The sequence below is a fragment of the Theropithecus gelada genome, chromosome 13 (genome assembly GCF_003255815.1).
Source record: "Theropithecus gelada isolate Dixy chromosome 13, Tgel_1.0, whole genome shotgun sequence".
NCBI classification, from domain to species: Eukaryota; Metazoa; Chordata; class Mammalia; order Primates; family Cercopithecidae; genus Theropithecus; species Theropithecus gelada.
The window spans coordinates 107,287,641-107,303,735 of NC_037681.1; the positions used below are offsets into that span (position 1 = coordinate 107,287,641).

General features: G+C 42.8%; 1 protein-coding gene across 5 annotated transcripts in view; it reads right to left on the reverse strand.

Moving 5' to 3' along the window:
- IMMT (inner membrane mitochondrial protein) overlaps window positions 1-14,590 on the reverse strand; it is a 52,638-nt gene extending 38,048 nt beyond the window's left edge. For all 5 annotated transcript variants that reach the window (XM_025354489.1, XM_025354488.1, XM_025354486.1 and 2 more), the window contains exon 1: window positions 13,881-14,590. In XM_025354489.1, the coding sequence (XP_025210274.1) occupies window positions 13,881-13,925 (45 nt within the window). In that variant the 5' untranslated portion in view covers window positions 13,926-14,590. The remainder of the gene's footprint in view (window positions 1-13,880) is intronic.
- Window positions 14,591-16,095: the final 1,505 nt, after the last annotated feature.

A 16,095-nucleotide genomic window follows, 5' to 3' on the forward strand; every position in this document is an offset into this window, starting at 1 on the left:
AAATCTATTTTTACTTTATAACCTTAGTTTAGGCATCTGAAAAATAATCCACAAAGTCTAGCCAAAAACATGACATTATAGGATACACACTCAAGGGACAGATCTAACCTCAGCTAACTGATCCAGAAAACCAGGTTTTCCATCTCTGAACTAACTATGTAGCTGGTCAACTCCTAGAGGCATTCATTTAAAAGCTGATTTTTGGTTTATCTTAGCATACTGTTAGTCTAAAAGCCAACCATTTTAAGAAAAACATTTTAATTAATGTTGCAAATGCTCAAGTACACTTGTCCTCATATAACTAGTCTATTCTTACATAAAACAAATGATTAGGGCTATACGGTTTGTGATTGGTTTTAGTAAGAGTAAAATATACCTAAAAATTTCTTAATAATATGTGGATCCCCTAAATTAAGCAAATGAACAAGCATCTAAATACTGTTGGGGAAGGTTTTCATAAACTTTAAACTATTCATACCTATCAATTTGAAAATTTACACTTATCAAATCCATAAAAGTATCTTTTAAAATACAAAGAAAAATCAAGCTGCAACAAGGGGAAAAATGCTTTCTCTAGGTTCTTTACTGAAATTGTATTTAAGGAATATCAGAATAACATAAACTTCCTTTTAAAAGTATCTATAGTTTTAGGAAAATATATCACATGATCAGAGGACACATGAAATTACTCTACAGTTATAATTTACACTCTACCTGCCAAAGCCTAGAGATAAACAGCTAACTAATGCAGTAATACATTTTGAAAACCAAAGAAAAAAAAAAAATCAGATGTTTTAAAATATGTAAAGCAGATACAACTGGTATTTAAAAGTATTTTAATTATTGGCATGGTGGCTCATGCCTGTAATCCCAGCACTTTGAGAGGCTGGCGGGGGTGGGCGGGGGGATTGCTTGAGCCCAGGACGTCAAAACCAGCCTTGGCAACATGGCAAAACTCCATCTCTACTAAAAATAAAAAAAAAACTAGCCAGGTTTGGTGGCATGCACCTATAGTCCCAGCTACTTGGGAGGCTGAGGAATGAGAATCACTTGAGCCCGGGAGGTGGAGGTTGTAGTGAGCCAAGACTGTGTCACTCCAGTCCAGTCTGGGCAATAGAATGAGACCCTGTCCCCTCCACTCCCCCCAAAAAATGAAAACAAAAAATAACAACAAACCCCCCCCCCCAGTATTTCAATTATTACCTATCCTGTAGAATTCCCAACATTTTTAAACCATTTTTAATAGAAAAGGGTGTTTTCCTTCTATTCTGTAAAGCAGGTGGTATGAAATTGTAAACAGAAATGCATCTATTTTTATATGTCAACAACTCCATTTTTGTGACTTAGGGAGAAAATATTAAGAGGCCACTGAAGTTGTATTATATTTAAGGTTGCATTTTTTAACCTGTCTAGGTAAAAATAGGTATTCAGGTCAAAAGTTAAGGCACTGTTAACAGTGGATAAGCAGCTAACTGGAGTATCAAGCAGCAAGCATAATGGATAACCGACTCCAGGAAATCAGGGACAAATTTAACACTAGATTTGTGTTAAACTAGAGTTTGAGACTACCCAAAGTCACATCAGTTTTTCTTTGAATAATATTTTTGCTTGCTTGTTTGTAAAGACCGAGTCTTGCTATGTTGACCAGGCTGGTCTCAAACTCCTGGCCTCAACCTATTCTCCTGCTGCGGCCTCCCAAAGTGTTGGAATTACAGGCATGAACAACCATGCCCAGCATCAGTATTTTAAAATGTTTCTTTATCTACCTTCTATTTTCTTTTATCTTGACTCTCCAACCTCCCTTTGACAGAATGTATTTTGACTGTAAGTTAAAACTTCCTAATACTAAATAAATTTAAAATCTGATTTTAAATAATAATTTTAAAAGTTTAAATATACATAGAGTGAAATCTCCCTCATACTTCTTTCCCCAGCCACCCCATGCTTGCCATAGGCAACAGTCAGTTTCTTATTTATCCAGAGACATTTTATGTATATTTATTCAAATATGCATATTCTCCTGACTTTCCCCACCTTTACACAAATGATACCATAATATACATACAGCTCTCTATTAAAGTTCAAGGATATATATTTTAAATCACTATATATCAATACATGAAAAGCTTCCCACGGGATTTTATGATTTGGCATTCCATTGTTACTTAATGTTTAATTGTTAACCAGCCCCTACTGAGGGACACTGAGTTTTTTTCTAAATTACTGTTAAAATAAATAATGCTACCTGAGTAACACTGTATACACAACTTTGGGTCTATTCTTAAAAGTAAAATTTGCACGTCAATATTGCCAAATTAGCCAAACTGCCCTCTAGTAATATGCAAGTATGTTTTCCCACATTTTCTCCAACACACTGTATTGTATTTTTTTAATCATTGACAATCTCAGGGATGAAAATATAGAAATAGTGTTTCAAGCATATATATATATATTTTTTTTAAGAGACTGAGTCTCGCTCTGTTGCCAAGGTTGGAATGCAGTGGCATTATCATAGCTCACTGTAACCTCGAACTCCTGGGCTCAAGTGATCCTCCAGCCTCAGCCCCCTGAGTAGCTGGGACTACAGGCACATGCCCACCATACCTAGCTAATATTTTTGTTCTTGTTTTTTATAGAGCCAGGTCTGCTATGTTACCCAAGCTGGTTCTGAACTCTTGGCCTCAAGCAATCCTACCTCGGCCTCTCAAAGCACTGAGTAATTTTTACTTACATAATTTATATATTAATACGTTTATTATTGTTAATATAAAATAACAATTATAATTACACTGCTGTTTAATACCACTAAGTTTAGGGTGGTCTGTTACACAGCTACAGATAACCAAACATATGTTTATACCTAGAAGAGGGGTGCTACTGCAACAAAATATAAACACAAGGTCATGACTCTGGGACTGGTGTGGGGGTGGCAGAAGCTGGAAGAACCTTGAAGAGACTGTTAGCAGAAGCCTAATGGCCTTCACAGAGCCTGTTGGTGAGCGCTTAAAGAAAAGCAAAAAAAAAAGTTTTTGGAACCTGGAGGAAAAGATATTCTTGTTATGTACTGACAGAAGTTTATCAAAACTGTCATCTGTAATGACAGACATGGAAAATAGAAAATTAAGCATAGCTATAGCTATACCTAATGAACTGATGTATTTTGTTGAAGAGTTCCAAGTACAGTGTTCACAAGTGCTAACTGATTTCTTTTAGCTGAGTATGATAAGGACAGAGATGAGCATTAAAAAACAAAACAAAACAACCTGTTTAGCTTTCAAGCAAAATTTAAAGGAAACATAAAAGAGTCAGGATTTGGTGGGTTCAAAAATAAAACTGCTTCTTGTTTTCAAATAGATTCTCAAATAGAGAAGGGTTTCAAGCCAAAGATCAAATCTAGTGTGTGACCAAAAGATACTTTGAGATCTCAGAAAGATCTAAGGAGGTGTCCCTCATAAAGTCTTTTTACCTTGAGAAAAGGTCCTCTAAGAATCATAAGGACGTGTTTCCCAGATTCTATTAAAACAATAAGGTTACTCAGAACATTAAAGGTGTTACCTACAGCAGCCTCACAGGAAGCCCAAAATGGAGAAGGGCTTATCTTGATAAGATGTGTGAGTATCACGCGTTTAATGAAGAAAATCCCATTAAGATTCACAGGAAACCCACAAACTTGTTAATTGTATTACTAAAACACATCCTAGCTTATATTTAAAGTCAAAAAGAGGACAAAATGAAAAGAAGCTTTTGGACTCTTAAACTTCTACAGACAGAAAGTAGGCTGTGAAACAATTCAGCTGCGTATTCTGGAAACAGACGAATAATTCAAGTGTAAAACCAGGAGTCCAAAGGGTAGAACCAAGAGCTGAAGAGAATCATTCCCAAGCAGTAGGATTGAGCTCTAATCAAGGAATTAGAAACAGAGCACCAGCTGAATTTTACACTTGTTATTGAATGGTGACTGCTGTGTGCCTCTTAGTTTCTGCCTTTTTGAATAGGAGTGTCTAGAGTGATTATCCTGTGCCTGTCATACTACCATATGCTGAGTGTATGGGGAGCAGATAATTTGTCTCTTTAGTTTACAGGGCTTTAGATCACCAAGAAAAGTGTTTAAGAAGCTATACCCTAGGGACCACATTCAAGATGCCTTATCCATAGTAAGATCTGATTTAGATAACAAGATCTTATTCCTAATGCTGACGCTTTGATGGCATTAGACTCTGGAGGGTCTTGGAGAAGGTTGTGAGTGTATTTGCATGTGGGAGGGATGTCAGTTGCGTCCAGAAGGCTGAGGATAATATCCAGAATTGACTGCAACAATAATTCCTGTACCACATGCTGTTCCAGAAACGTGCCCCTCTCCCAACAATAAGTTTTATGTACACTTCCCATAGGGCAGGCCTTTGTTACTAATTCACTAATAAAAGGCAGTGAAAGTGATGCTCTGTAACTTCTGAGACTAACACATAAAAAGGATACAGCTTCTACCTGGCTCTGTCTCTTGTTACACACTTGCTCTTGGAACCCAGCCACCAAAGTGTATGGAAGTCCAGACACTTAAAGATGCCACAGATGGGTGATCCAGCCAACAGTCCCTGCTGAGGTGTCGGCTGCAGCCACTATTTACTGCCACACATGAGAGTAAAGACGACTTGCGGATGACTGTAGACCTAGTAACTATCTGACTGCAACTTCATGAGGGTCTCTGGGCAAAAATTTTCCAGAACTGAGTAAGCCAATAAATATTGTTATTTTACCCCAAGCTCAAGTTGGCTTGTTATGCAGCTATAACTGATAAGAACAGACCTTTTTAAATTCATGGATTTAAACACTTAAGATGGATTTCAACCATTTGCAATTACTGTCTTTTTGATCAAATTTTCCTATCTTGGGCCACTGGAAGCCTCTTCAAGTTTAGGGTGTGTATGTGTGTATCTAGCTCTGCCTCTATACTTCAGGCCATCTGCAAATACCTGGTGGCAGGTGTTATCTTTTTTTCCTCTATGTGACAAAATTCCCGTAACATAAAATTCACCATTCTAACCATTTTAAAATGCACAATTCCATGGTATTTAGTACATCCACGATGTTGTACAACAACCATCACCACTATCTAATCTTAGAACATTTTCATCACCCCAAAAGGAAATCCTACATCCATTAAGCAGTCATCCCCTTTTCCTCTCTCTCTAGACCCTGGCAACCACCATGTACTTTCTGTTTCTATGAATCTGCCTATTTGAGATATTTTGTATCAATGAATCACACAATGTACATCTTTTTGCCCAGCTTTTCACTTGGTATAATGTTTTCAAGATTCATCCACATTGTAACATGTATCATATATGCAGCTTGTACTTCATTCCTTTTTATGGCTGAATCTAATATTTTATCACATAAACATACCATATTTTGTTTATCCAGTCATCAGTTAATGGACATTTGGGTTGCCTCACCTTTTGGCTGTGAATTGTGAATAATGTTGCTATGAATATTCATCTAAAAGTTTTTGTTTGAACACCAGTTTTTTATTCTTTTGGCAGGGAACTTCAGGGCCATGTTTAATTCTATGTTTAAATTACTGAGACACGGCCAGGCTCGGTGGCTCACGCCTGTAATCCCAGCACTTTGGGAGGCCAGGCAGGCAGATCACCTGAGGATGGGAATTCGAGACGAGCCAGACCAACATGGAGAAATCCCATCTCTAGTAAAAATACAAAATTAGCTGGGCGCGGTGGCGCATGCATGTAATCCCAGCTACTCGGGAGGCTGAAGCAGGAGAATCCCTTGAACCCAGGACATGGAGAAACCCCGTCTCTAGTAAAAATACACAACTAGCTGGGCATGGTGGCGCATGCCTGTAATCCCAGCTACTCGGGAGGCTGAAGCAGGAGAATCCCTTGAACCCAGGACATGGAGAAACCCCATCTCTAGTAAAAATACAAAATTAGCTGGGTGTGGTGGCGCATGCCTGTAATCCCAGCTACTCAGAAGGCTGAAGCAGGAGAATCCCTTGAACCCAGGAGGCAGAGGTTGCGATGGGCCGAGATTGCGTCATTGCACTCCAGTCTGGGCAACAAGAACAAAACTCTGTCTCCAAAATACTACTACTACTACTAATAATAATTATTGAGGCACCACTAAACTACTTTTTCATAGCAGCTGTACCATTTTACATTCCCACTAGCAATGTACAAGGGTTCCAATTTCTCTATACCCTCCCCAACATTTGTTTTTGTTTTGTTTTTGAGACGGAGTTTTGCTCTTGTCGCCCAGGCTGGAGTACAATGGAGCAATCTCGGCTCCCTGCAACCTCCGCCTCCCAAGTTCAAGTGATTCTCCTGCCTCAGCCTCCCAAGTAGCTGGGATTACAGGCATGTACCACCACGCCCAGCTAATTTGTTATTTTCCATTTTTATTATAACCATCTTAGTGGTTGTGAACTGAGTATCTCATGGTTTTAATTTGCATTTCCGTAGTGTCAAAGGATGTTGAGCATCTTTCCATGTGCTTCTTGGCCATCTGTATATCTGCTTTGGATGAATGGCTATTCAAGTACTTTGCGCATACACACACACACACACACACACACACACACACACACACACGTATATATTTGGAGACAGGGTCTCACTCTGTCACCCAGGCTGGAGTGCTGTGGCACCATCATGGTTCACTGCCGCCTCGACCTCGCAGGCTCAAGCAATCCTCCCACTTCTCAGCCTCCTGAGTAGCTAAGACTACAGGTGCATGCCACCACACCCAGCCTATGTATTTTTTGTAGAGACAGAGTTTTGCCATGTTGTCCGGGCTAGTCTTGAACTCCTGTGCTCAAGCGTTCTGCCTGCCTCAGCCTCCCAAAGTGCTGGGATGACAGGCATGAGCCACAGAGCCTGGGCCCTTTGCCTATTTTTTTATTTGGCTAGTCTTTTTTGTTACTGAGTTGCAGGAGTTCCTTACCTAAAAAGGAACACCTCATCAGATATGATGAGGGTCTAGTATCCAAAATATCTAGTATCCATTAAAATACTTTCATTCTTTTCACTCTCAACTATCCCTTTGATGCACAAAAATTTAAGATTTAATGTAGTCCAATTTATCTTTAGTTTCTTTTGTTGCTTGTGCTTTTGGTGTCACAGCTAAAAACCATTGCCAAACATAAGGTCTGTCTCCAGAGCTCTCTTAAGTACTAAACTATCAATATAAACTAAATATCCTACATTAACACACAAAATATTGGCTACTTTTTTGCCCTGGAATTCCTTTTTATTAATAAGGACCTATGACATAGAAAGGACAACACTCTTTCAAAGCACTCTGTCTAGACATATGTTATAAGGTTAGCCTTGCTGCTTCTAACCTGCAGAAACGTGATATTAAAAAAAAAAAAAAGGAAACATACAATTCTCACGTAATTTTTTTTTTGAGATAGAGTCTTGCTGTGACACCCAGGTTGGAGTGCAATGGCGTGATCTCGGCTCACTGCAACCTCCACCTCCCGGGTTCAAGAGACTCTCCTGCCTCAGCCTCCCGAGCAGCTAGGATTACAGGCACCTGCCACCACACCTGGCTAATTTTTCTATTTTTAGTAGAGGTGGGGGTTTCACCACATTGGCCAGGCTGGTCTTGAACTCCTGACCTCAAGTGACCCGCCCCATGATTAATGTTGTTACACAGACCATCTGTTCCTTAGCTCTACCAAACTAAAGTGAAGACATAAAGAAACCACAATCTAGCATGACAACCTGGAGATGGAGCCTGCAATATGAGCTGCCTTGTGTGAACTCTAATTAAATTAGAGGTTCCAGGTTTCCTCCACAGACTGCTGGTTGCTGTCAACTGATAACATTTTTGTGGATTTTGTCATAAGGACTCCTGCCACACAAATGAAAAAGGCACCCATAAGTTAATGGGCAGTTCTACATTTGAAATATAGATTGATATGTAACAAATTAACTTTTCCTGCTGTTAATTTAAAATAGTTTATATGAATCATGCATTAAGATTAAAAAGTATATCCCACAAAAAATCGAGTAAGTTTTTACACTGAAATTTTACATTACACTAAATTTCATTACATGAAATTCTACATTTTACATTACAGTTTTACAATGAAGTAGCATTACACTTCAGTATAAACATATTCTATTCTAGGAGAAAAACATGCTCTTTAATTATAGAAATGGCAGATACTTATCAATATGACAAAAGCAGGAACTTGATACTTTAGCTTTCCCTGCATATATGTGAATATATTTTATACGTTATCACTTGGGTGTAGTAAGTTAAGGTGTAAGATATATTTCAAAATGGTTTGAAGGCTACTGGTCTACAGATATGAAAAAAGGAATAATAAAGAGGATTCTAGCAAGGGTAGAAGCAAACACCTGGCCACGTGATCTACTAAACTACTTTCTAGCACGTGCGGTTGGCTGCCTATCTCTATCACTGAGCAACATAATGTTTCATAATCCTAACAGAAAGAAGGAATTCTAGAAGATGATAGCTCATGTCCCCACACAAGTTCAATCCTAAACTAGCTGGGTTATCAAACTTGGTCTTAAATAAGCTGGCGTGGTTGATCCTCCAGAATAATGTTTCTTCTTCTTTCGAGTTATAAGCAGGAAAGACTACTCCATATATAAATGATCACTTTGTAGTTTGAGAGAGGGCTAGGCTAGGTGGAAAGCCCATGTCCTCCAACTCAATGACCACTTCAAAAAGGCTGGGCCTGGCAATGCAACACTGGGACTAACAGAAGAAAGATGGTGTTAGGTCTGAGGAAAAAAAAAGAAAACAAAAACAGGAAGGACCAGAGTTCTAAAGCACATTTACTGAATACCCACATCTAAGGCATGCAAGGATGATAAGCCCAAACATAAAGAATAAGGTAGATACTCGGCCGGGCGCAGTGGCTTATGCCTGTAATCCCAGCACTTTGTGAGGCCAAGGCGGGTGGATCACAAGGTCAGAAGATCAAGACCATCCTGGCTAATACGGTGAAACCCTGTCTCTACTAAAAATATTAGCCGGGCACGGTGGCACGCACCTGCAGTCCCAGTCACTTGAGAGACTGAGGCAGGAGAATTGCTTGAACCGGGAGGCGGAGGTTGCTGTGAGCCGAGATCGCACCACTGCATTCCAGCCTGGGCAACAGAGCAAGACTCCATTTCAACAACAACAACAACAACAACAATAACAACAAAGAATAAGGTAGATATTATCTGTGATGGTTCATTTTGTGTGTCAACTTGGATTGTGTTTTTGGATGAGATTAACATTTTAATTGGTGAACTAGTGGCCAGGCATGGTGGCACACTCCTATAATCCCAGCACTTTGGGAGGCAAAGACGGGTGGATTGCTTGAGCCCAGGAGTTTCAGACCAGCCTGGGTAATACAGCAAAAGCCTGTCTCTACAGAAAAAAAAAAAAATACAAATTAGCTGGGTGTGGTGGTGCATGCCTGCAGTCCTAGCTACTCAGGAGGCTGAGGTGGGAGGATGGCTTGAGCCTGGTGGATGGAGGTTGCAGTCAGCTGAGATTGCACCAATGCACTCCAGCCTGGGTGACAGAGCAAGACCCTGTCTCAAAAAAAAAAAAAAAAAAAAAAATTGCCCTATAACATGGGTGGGCTTCATTCAATCAGTTGAAGGCTCAAACACAACAAAAAGCAAGAGGCAGTTCTCTAGCAGACTGCCTCCAGACTGAAACTGCACGATCCACTCTCCTGGGTCTCCAGGCTGCTAGCCAGTGGACTGAAACTGCAATATTGGCTCTCCTAGGTCTCCAGCCTGCCAACCCACACAGCAGATTCTGGACTTGCTAGCCTCCATAACTGTGTGAGTAGAGTCCTTATGATGCATCTTCCAGTCGGGTGTGGTGGCTCACGCCTGTAATACCAGCACTTTGGGAGGCCGAGGCGGGTGGATCACGAGGTCAGGAGATCAAGACCATCCTGGCTAATACAGTGAAACCCCGTCTCTACTAAAAATACAAAAAAAAAAAAAAAATTAGCTGGGCTTGGTGGCAGGCACCTGTAGTCCCAGCTACTCGGGAGGCTAAGGCAGGAGAATGGCGTGAACCCAGGAGACGAAGCTTGCAGTAAGCCAAACCCAGCCTGGGTGACAGAGCAAGACTCCGTCTCAAAAATAAATAAATAAATAAATAAATAAATAAATAAATAAATAAATAAAAAATCTTCCTAGGCTGAGCACTATGACTCATGCCTATAATCCCAGCACTTTGGGGAGGACAGGGTCGGGAGATTGCTTGAGCCCAGAAGTTCAAGATGAGCTGGAACAACATTGCGAGACCCCATCTCTACTAAAAGTCCAAAACATTGGCTGGGCATGGCAGCCTAAGCCTGTAGTCCCAGCTGCTCAGGAGGTGAGGTGGGAGGATCGCTTAAGCCCAGGAGATTGAGACTGCACTGAGTTATGATCACGCTGCTGTACTCCAGCCTGGGCAACAGAATGAGACCCTATCTTAACACACGCGTGCACACACACACACACACACCCCTATTGTTTCTGTTTCTCTGGAGAACCTTAATACATAATCAGAGGTTTGAAAATATATGGGATGTTTAAAGGGAGGTCACATCCACTTACGCAGATTTAAGAAAAATTCCACTTTGGGAGGCCGAGGTGGGCATATCACTTGAGCCCAGGAGTTGAAGACCAGCCTGGGAAACACAATGAGACCCCATCTCTAAAAAATTTTTGGCCGGGCGCGGTGGCTCAAGCCTGTAATCCTAGCACTTTGGGAGGCCGAGATGGGTGGATCACGAGGTCAGGAGATCGAGACCATCCTGGCTAACACGGTGAAACCCCATCTCTACTAAAAAATACAAAAAACTAGCCAGGCGAGGTGGCGGGCGCCTGTAGTCCCAGCTACTCGGGAGACTGAGGCAGGAGAATGGCGTGAACCCGGGAGGCAGAGCTTGCAGTGATCTGAGATACGGCCACGGCACTCCAGCCCGGGCGACAGAGCGAGACTCTGTCTCAAAAAAAAAAAAAAAAAATTTATGAACACATTCATTCTTTCATTTATATGTCATAAACATTCACTGAGCATCTACTTGGAGCTACGGACTATTGTCAATACTGGAAATACAGCAGTAAACAATATGGACACAGTTCCATTGTGGAGCTTACTTTTTAAAGGTGGAAACTGTGTAATAAGTACACATTATAACATCAGGTAGTGCTAGGAGCTACAAAGTATAACAAAGTAGGATGGGGTAAAGATACAGTGATGCAAGGAAGGCCAGAGTAGTGAGAATTTTATTTTGGATCAGGATGCCCTCTCTGAAGGGAAGGTGACATTTGAAAAAACACCTGAAAGGAATAAGCTAAGCAAACATGTGTGAGAAGAGTTCAGGGCAAAAGAAACAACTGATGAAAAGGCAGTGAGGCACATGCTAGAGATTACCAGGAGAATACGAGTGAGGCAGTAGAAAGACGAAATACGAGAAGAATCAGATCAAGGGCCCATGGTAAGCAGTTTAGATTTTATTATGAATGGGATGGGATGTCTCTAAAGAGCAGGACCTCATGTTTGCATGTTTGCCTTTTAAAAAGCCTTTTACTAAATGTCTTACTGCTTTTACTATTCCCTCCTAAAGAATGGACTCTAGGAGGCAACAGTAAAAGCAGTAAGACATTTAAGAAGATGGGGTTGGCTGGGCATAGTGGCTCACACCTATATTCCCAGCATTTTGGGAGGCAGAAGTGGGAGGATCATTTGAGCTCAGGAGATTGAGACCAGCCTGGGCAACACAGAGAGACTCTGTCTCTACAAAAATTTTTTAAAAAATTAGCCAGGGATGGCGGCACATGCCTGTGGTCCCAGCTACTCAGGAGGCTGAGACAAGAGGACTGCTTGCGCTCGGGAGGTCAAGGCTGCAGTGAGCCATGACTGCGCCACTGCACTCCAGCCTGGGTGACAAAGTGACACTCTGTATCCAAAAAAAAAAAAAAAAAAAAAAGGAAAGATGGGGTTTAATAAAGTGGAAAGGATCTTGACACGTGAGATATTCTGGATAAGTTGGCACAATCAAATACGATAAGGCTCGAGAGTCATCTGCTTGGGGATTAAAGTTCTGACAGTTGATGTAATCTCAAATTGGAGAGTCTATAAAGAGACAGGGAGAGATGAGAAGGTGTATATTTCGAGGTATGAAGAAGCAGCAGACTCAGTGAGGGAAAACTAGATGGGACCCAAAATATTACTTGAGAGAAGCCAAAAGTGCAAAGAGCCTCATAAAGCAGATGTCAAATGCTACAGAATGATTGAGGAGATGGTGAGAATAAACCAAAGAATTTTACAAGATAGCAATTTCACGAAGTTTAGACATCTGGATTCAGAGCTATAAAAGGGTTCATTTTTTATTACAAAGTTTTAATTAGTTTTCTTATTTCCCAAATGGGATCCCAAAAACTTGACTCTGCATTAACTGAAAAGGAGGTCATCCAGGTGGGCCTGGTCTAATCACACAAGCCTTTTAAATCTGGGTCTAGAGAGGAAAGACCGAAATAAAAGAAATTTGGAAGTTAGAGAGGCAAGCTCCTGGTAGCCTGCACGAAAGCAGCCATCCATGTTATGAATGGCCTCTGGAAGCCTTGAGGCAAGGAACTGTGGGTAGGCTGTAGAAGCTGGGAGCAGTGGCTGACAAGAGGCAGCAAGAAAAAAGGGACTTCAGTCGTGTAACTGCAACGGACTGAATTCTGCCCACAAACTGCATGAGCCTGGAAGAGGACCCAGATCTCCAAATGAGAACCACAGCATGGCTAATACTTTGCAGCCTTGTGTGACCTGGAGGGGAGAACACAGATCATCCATGACCAGGCTTCTATCCTACAGAACCCGTAAGGTTCTGCTAAATTTGTGGTTGTTACGTAGCAATAGAAAACTAACGTAGGTTCGTTCCACTTTCCTATGGAAGGGGTTGCTTCTGTTACCTAGCAGCAAATAGGAAGAGAAGCGAACTTGAAAAAACAAAGCTTGACTTTTATGATCTCTAACTCACTCTTCCTAGGGATTCTGTTCACTTACTGCTTTAGTCACAGTACTTGTTTTGCTATCTACAACATTTTGCCAAAATATCAACTTTCTGATAATCGTGAGCAATGGAAACAGGCTTTTTTATTTTCAATTTTAGAAAGTAACTTTGGCAATTACGCAAAACTAAAAGTAACTGGGTATTTAGGCTTCTTGAATGTCAAAGTAGTCCCAGCGCCTGGAGACACAGATCCCTGTCCTAATCTCAGAAATGAGCCACAAGGTCATGACTCCTGTCTTTCCTTGAAGACCAGGAGTTTCAACTCCACAAAGGAAAATCTTTCGCTTTTGTTTGGATTAAGAATAGTGCATAAGTGTTCCTAGCTGCGAAAAGAAAGGCAGTCCCTCACAGATAATTACAACCTTGACCCCTAAAATGTGGACACTCGCTAGAAGTCCAGGCACCTCCTTATTAAGGATGCAACAAGCCGCGGCTCCGCTCGTCCTGCCGGGAACTGTAGTTCTCCCCCGTCGACCTTCAGCACTAAAAACCTATCGCGCGCCCAACCGGCGACCCAGACGCCAGCAGTCAGGATTGGTCCTGGACGGGGGCAGCGCGGCGCTGATTGGACTGCACGCCCTCGAAGCCGCACCTCCCGCTACTCTCCACACCTCACCCCGCTGCTGCAATAACCTCAAGTCATCCCAGTCTGGCGAACTCCCTGGTGGCTGCCTCGTTGCCAGCCCGGGCCTCTCCCGACGAGGGTAGCCCAGAGACTCGCCTTTGTCCTGGAGGCTAGGCAGGGCCCAAGGCTCCCCCGTTTTTCGCTGGCGATCCTAGGTCAGCCTCCTCACGCGCCCTCGGGAGCCCCAGTGCTCACCTGGGCGGCAGCGGTCACACCCGATAACTGACAGGCCCGCAGCATCTCGGTCGAGCGGACGGCACTGCTGCTGGACTCGGGAGCTGCCAAAGCGGCGCGAGTTAAGTGGAGGCGTGCTTGCGTGTGTGCGTACCCGCGTCCGCGCCCGGCGCACCGGAAGCGCAGCCGATGCCACTGCGCACGCGCGGCCCCTTCTGCCCTCAGCAACTCGGCGGCTCTTAGAGGGTGGGCTCTGTCCCGGCTGCGGAAACGCCAACGCCGGGCGATTGGTGCGCAGGAGGCGAAAAGGGCGGATTCCTTTTCCGGGTCGCGCTCGGGCTGCAGGTCCTTAGCCCAGAGCTGAGGTTACTAGGTAAACGCGGCTAGAAGGAGAGTGTTCTGAAATCCAGTCTTCAGACTCACGTGGAAAATGGACATCTGTGGCTCTTCAGAGAATTAAAGCAAGAAAGAATCTCACCCGGCTCTGTGAGCTAGATATTTCGTAGGAAGGAGCCTATTTGGCGAAAGTTACGTAAACAACGCAGTTGTCACAGGTTGCGCGTTTGTTTCGTCTGACGGCTCTTCAGGGAGTCATCCTGATTGCTGGAAACGGTGAACGAACACTGTAGGGACCCTTGTGTGGAACGTGTCAAGTTGGCACAACAAGGATAGGAACACGGGTCCTTTGGACTCCACAGCTTCTGCTCTTCCAGATTAAACCACACTGCGTTCTCCAAGTTTTTACTGTAGTAATATCATTTTGGCTGCAATTTGTGGATGGGTTGGAAGATGGGAAGTCAGCGCAGAAGCACCGTTAAAAGTATTCCACTGGGCCGGGCACGGTGGCTCACCCCTGTAATACCAGCACTTTGGGAGGCCGAGGCGGGCGGGTCGCCTGAGGTCAGGAATTCGAGACCAGCCTGGCCAAAATAGTGAAACCCCGTCTTTACTAAAAAATACAGAAATTTAGCTGGGCATGCTGGCGGGTGCCTGTAATCCCAGCTACTCGGGAGGCTGAGGCAGGAGAATTGGTTGAGCCCGGGGCGGGGCGGGGGCGGAGGTTGCAGTGAGCTGAGATCACGCCATTGCACTCCAGCCTAGGCAACAAGAGCTAAGCTCCGTCTCAAAAAAAAAAAAAAAAAGTATTCCATTGATTCGATAATCAAAATAAAACGTTAAATATTAAGCATGGTATTAATACTCCATGTATGCTCCAGAATTAATATGTTAGTATTAATATTATTAACATCTTATTGCAATATCGTGGAAACTAACTTTTCTATCTTCTACTGAGTTTGCAAAGTATTCCAAGTCTTAACTGGGTAATTTATTACAGTATGTATTCTCTGTAGAGGTAGGCTGCGCTATGACTTGTAATATGGAGAGAGAGACTTGAAAATCATCTAAAATCAAAGGGTTATGTTTGTATATCTTCTATGGTTTTTAGGGGACTACAGTAATTACATATACTCAGTTTCGTATCTCTTTCACTTAGCTTCCAGAGCAGTCTCCCGTTTTCTTTAGATTGAATTGCTGCCTCCCTGCCCACTGCTGTCATGCCCAATGGTGCTGGTGTGATGACTTTTCTAACACCCTTGGCTTTGAACTTCTCAGTGCCAGTGAACGCTTTCATCCTGCTTCAGTCATGTACATCACAGCCACAACTTGCACCTGAACATCATTAGCAACCTCTCTAGCTTCAAGATCTCAAACCTCAAAATTAGTCTCCCAACCCCTCATAACCTATGTGGAGAGTCCTCACTCTCCACATGCAAGTTGTCAATATTTTTGCTTTAAAATGTTATCAGGGAAGCTGGGCGCTGTGGCTCACACCTGTAATCCCAGCACTTTGGGAGGCCGAGGCGGGCGGATCACCAGAGGTCGGGAATTTGAGACCAACCTGGCCAACATGGTGAAACCCGTCTCTACTAAAAATACAAAAATTAGCTGGGCTTGGTGGTGCGTGCCTGTAATCCCAGCTACTTGGGAAGCTGAAGCAGGAGAATCGCTTGAACCCAGGAGGCAGAGGTTGCAGTGAGCAGAGATCACACCACTGCACTCTAGACTAGGGCACAGAGCGAAACTCCGTCTCAGAAAAAAAAAAAAAAAAGTTATCAGGGGCTGGGTGTGTTGGTTCATATCCCGGCATTTTGGCAGACTGAGGTGGCAGGATCACTTGAGCCCAGGAGTTTGAGACCTGCCTGAGCAAAAGAGCAAGACCTCTTCCAGCACTTTG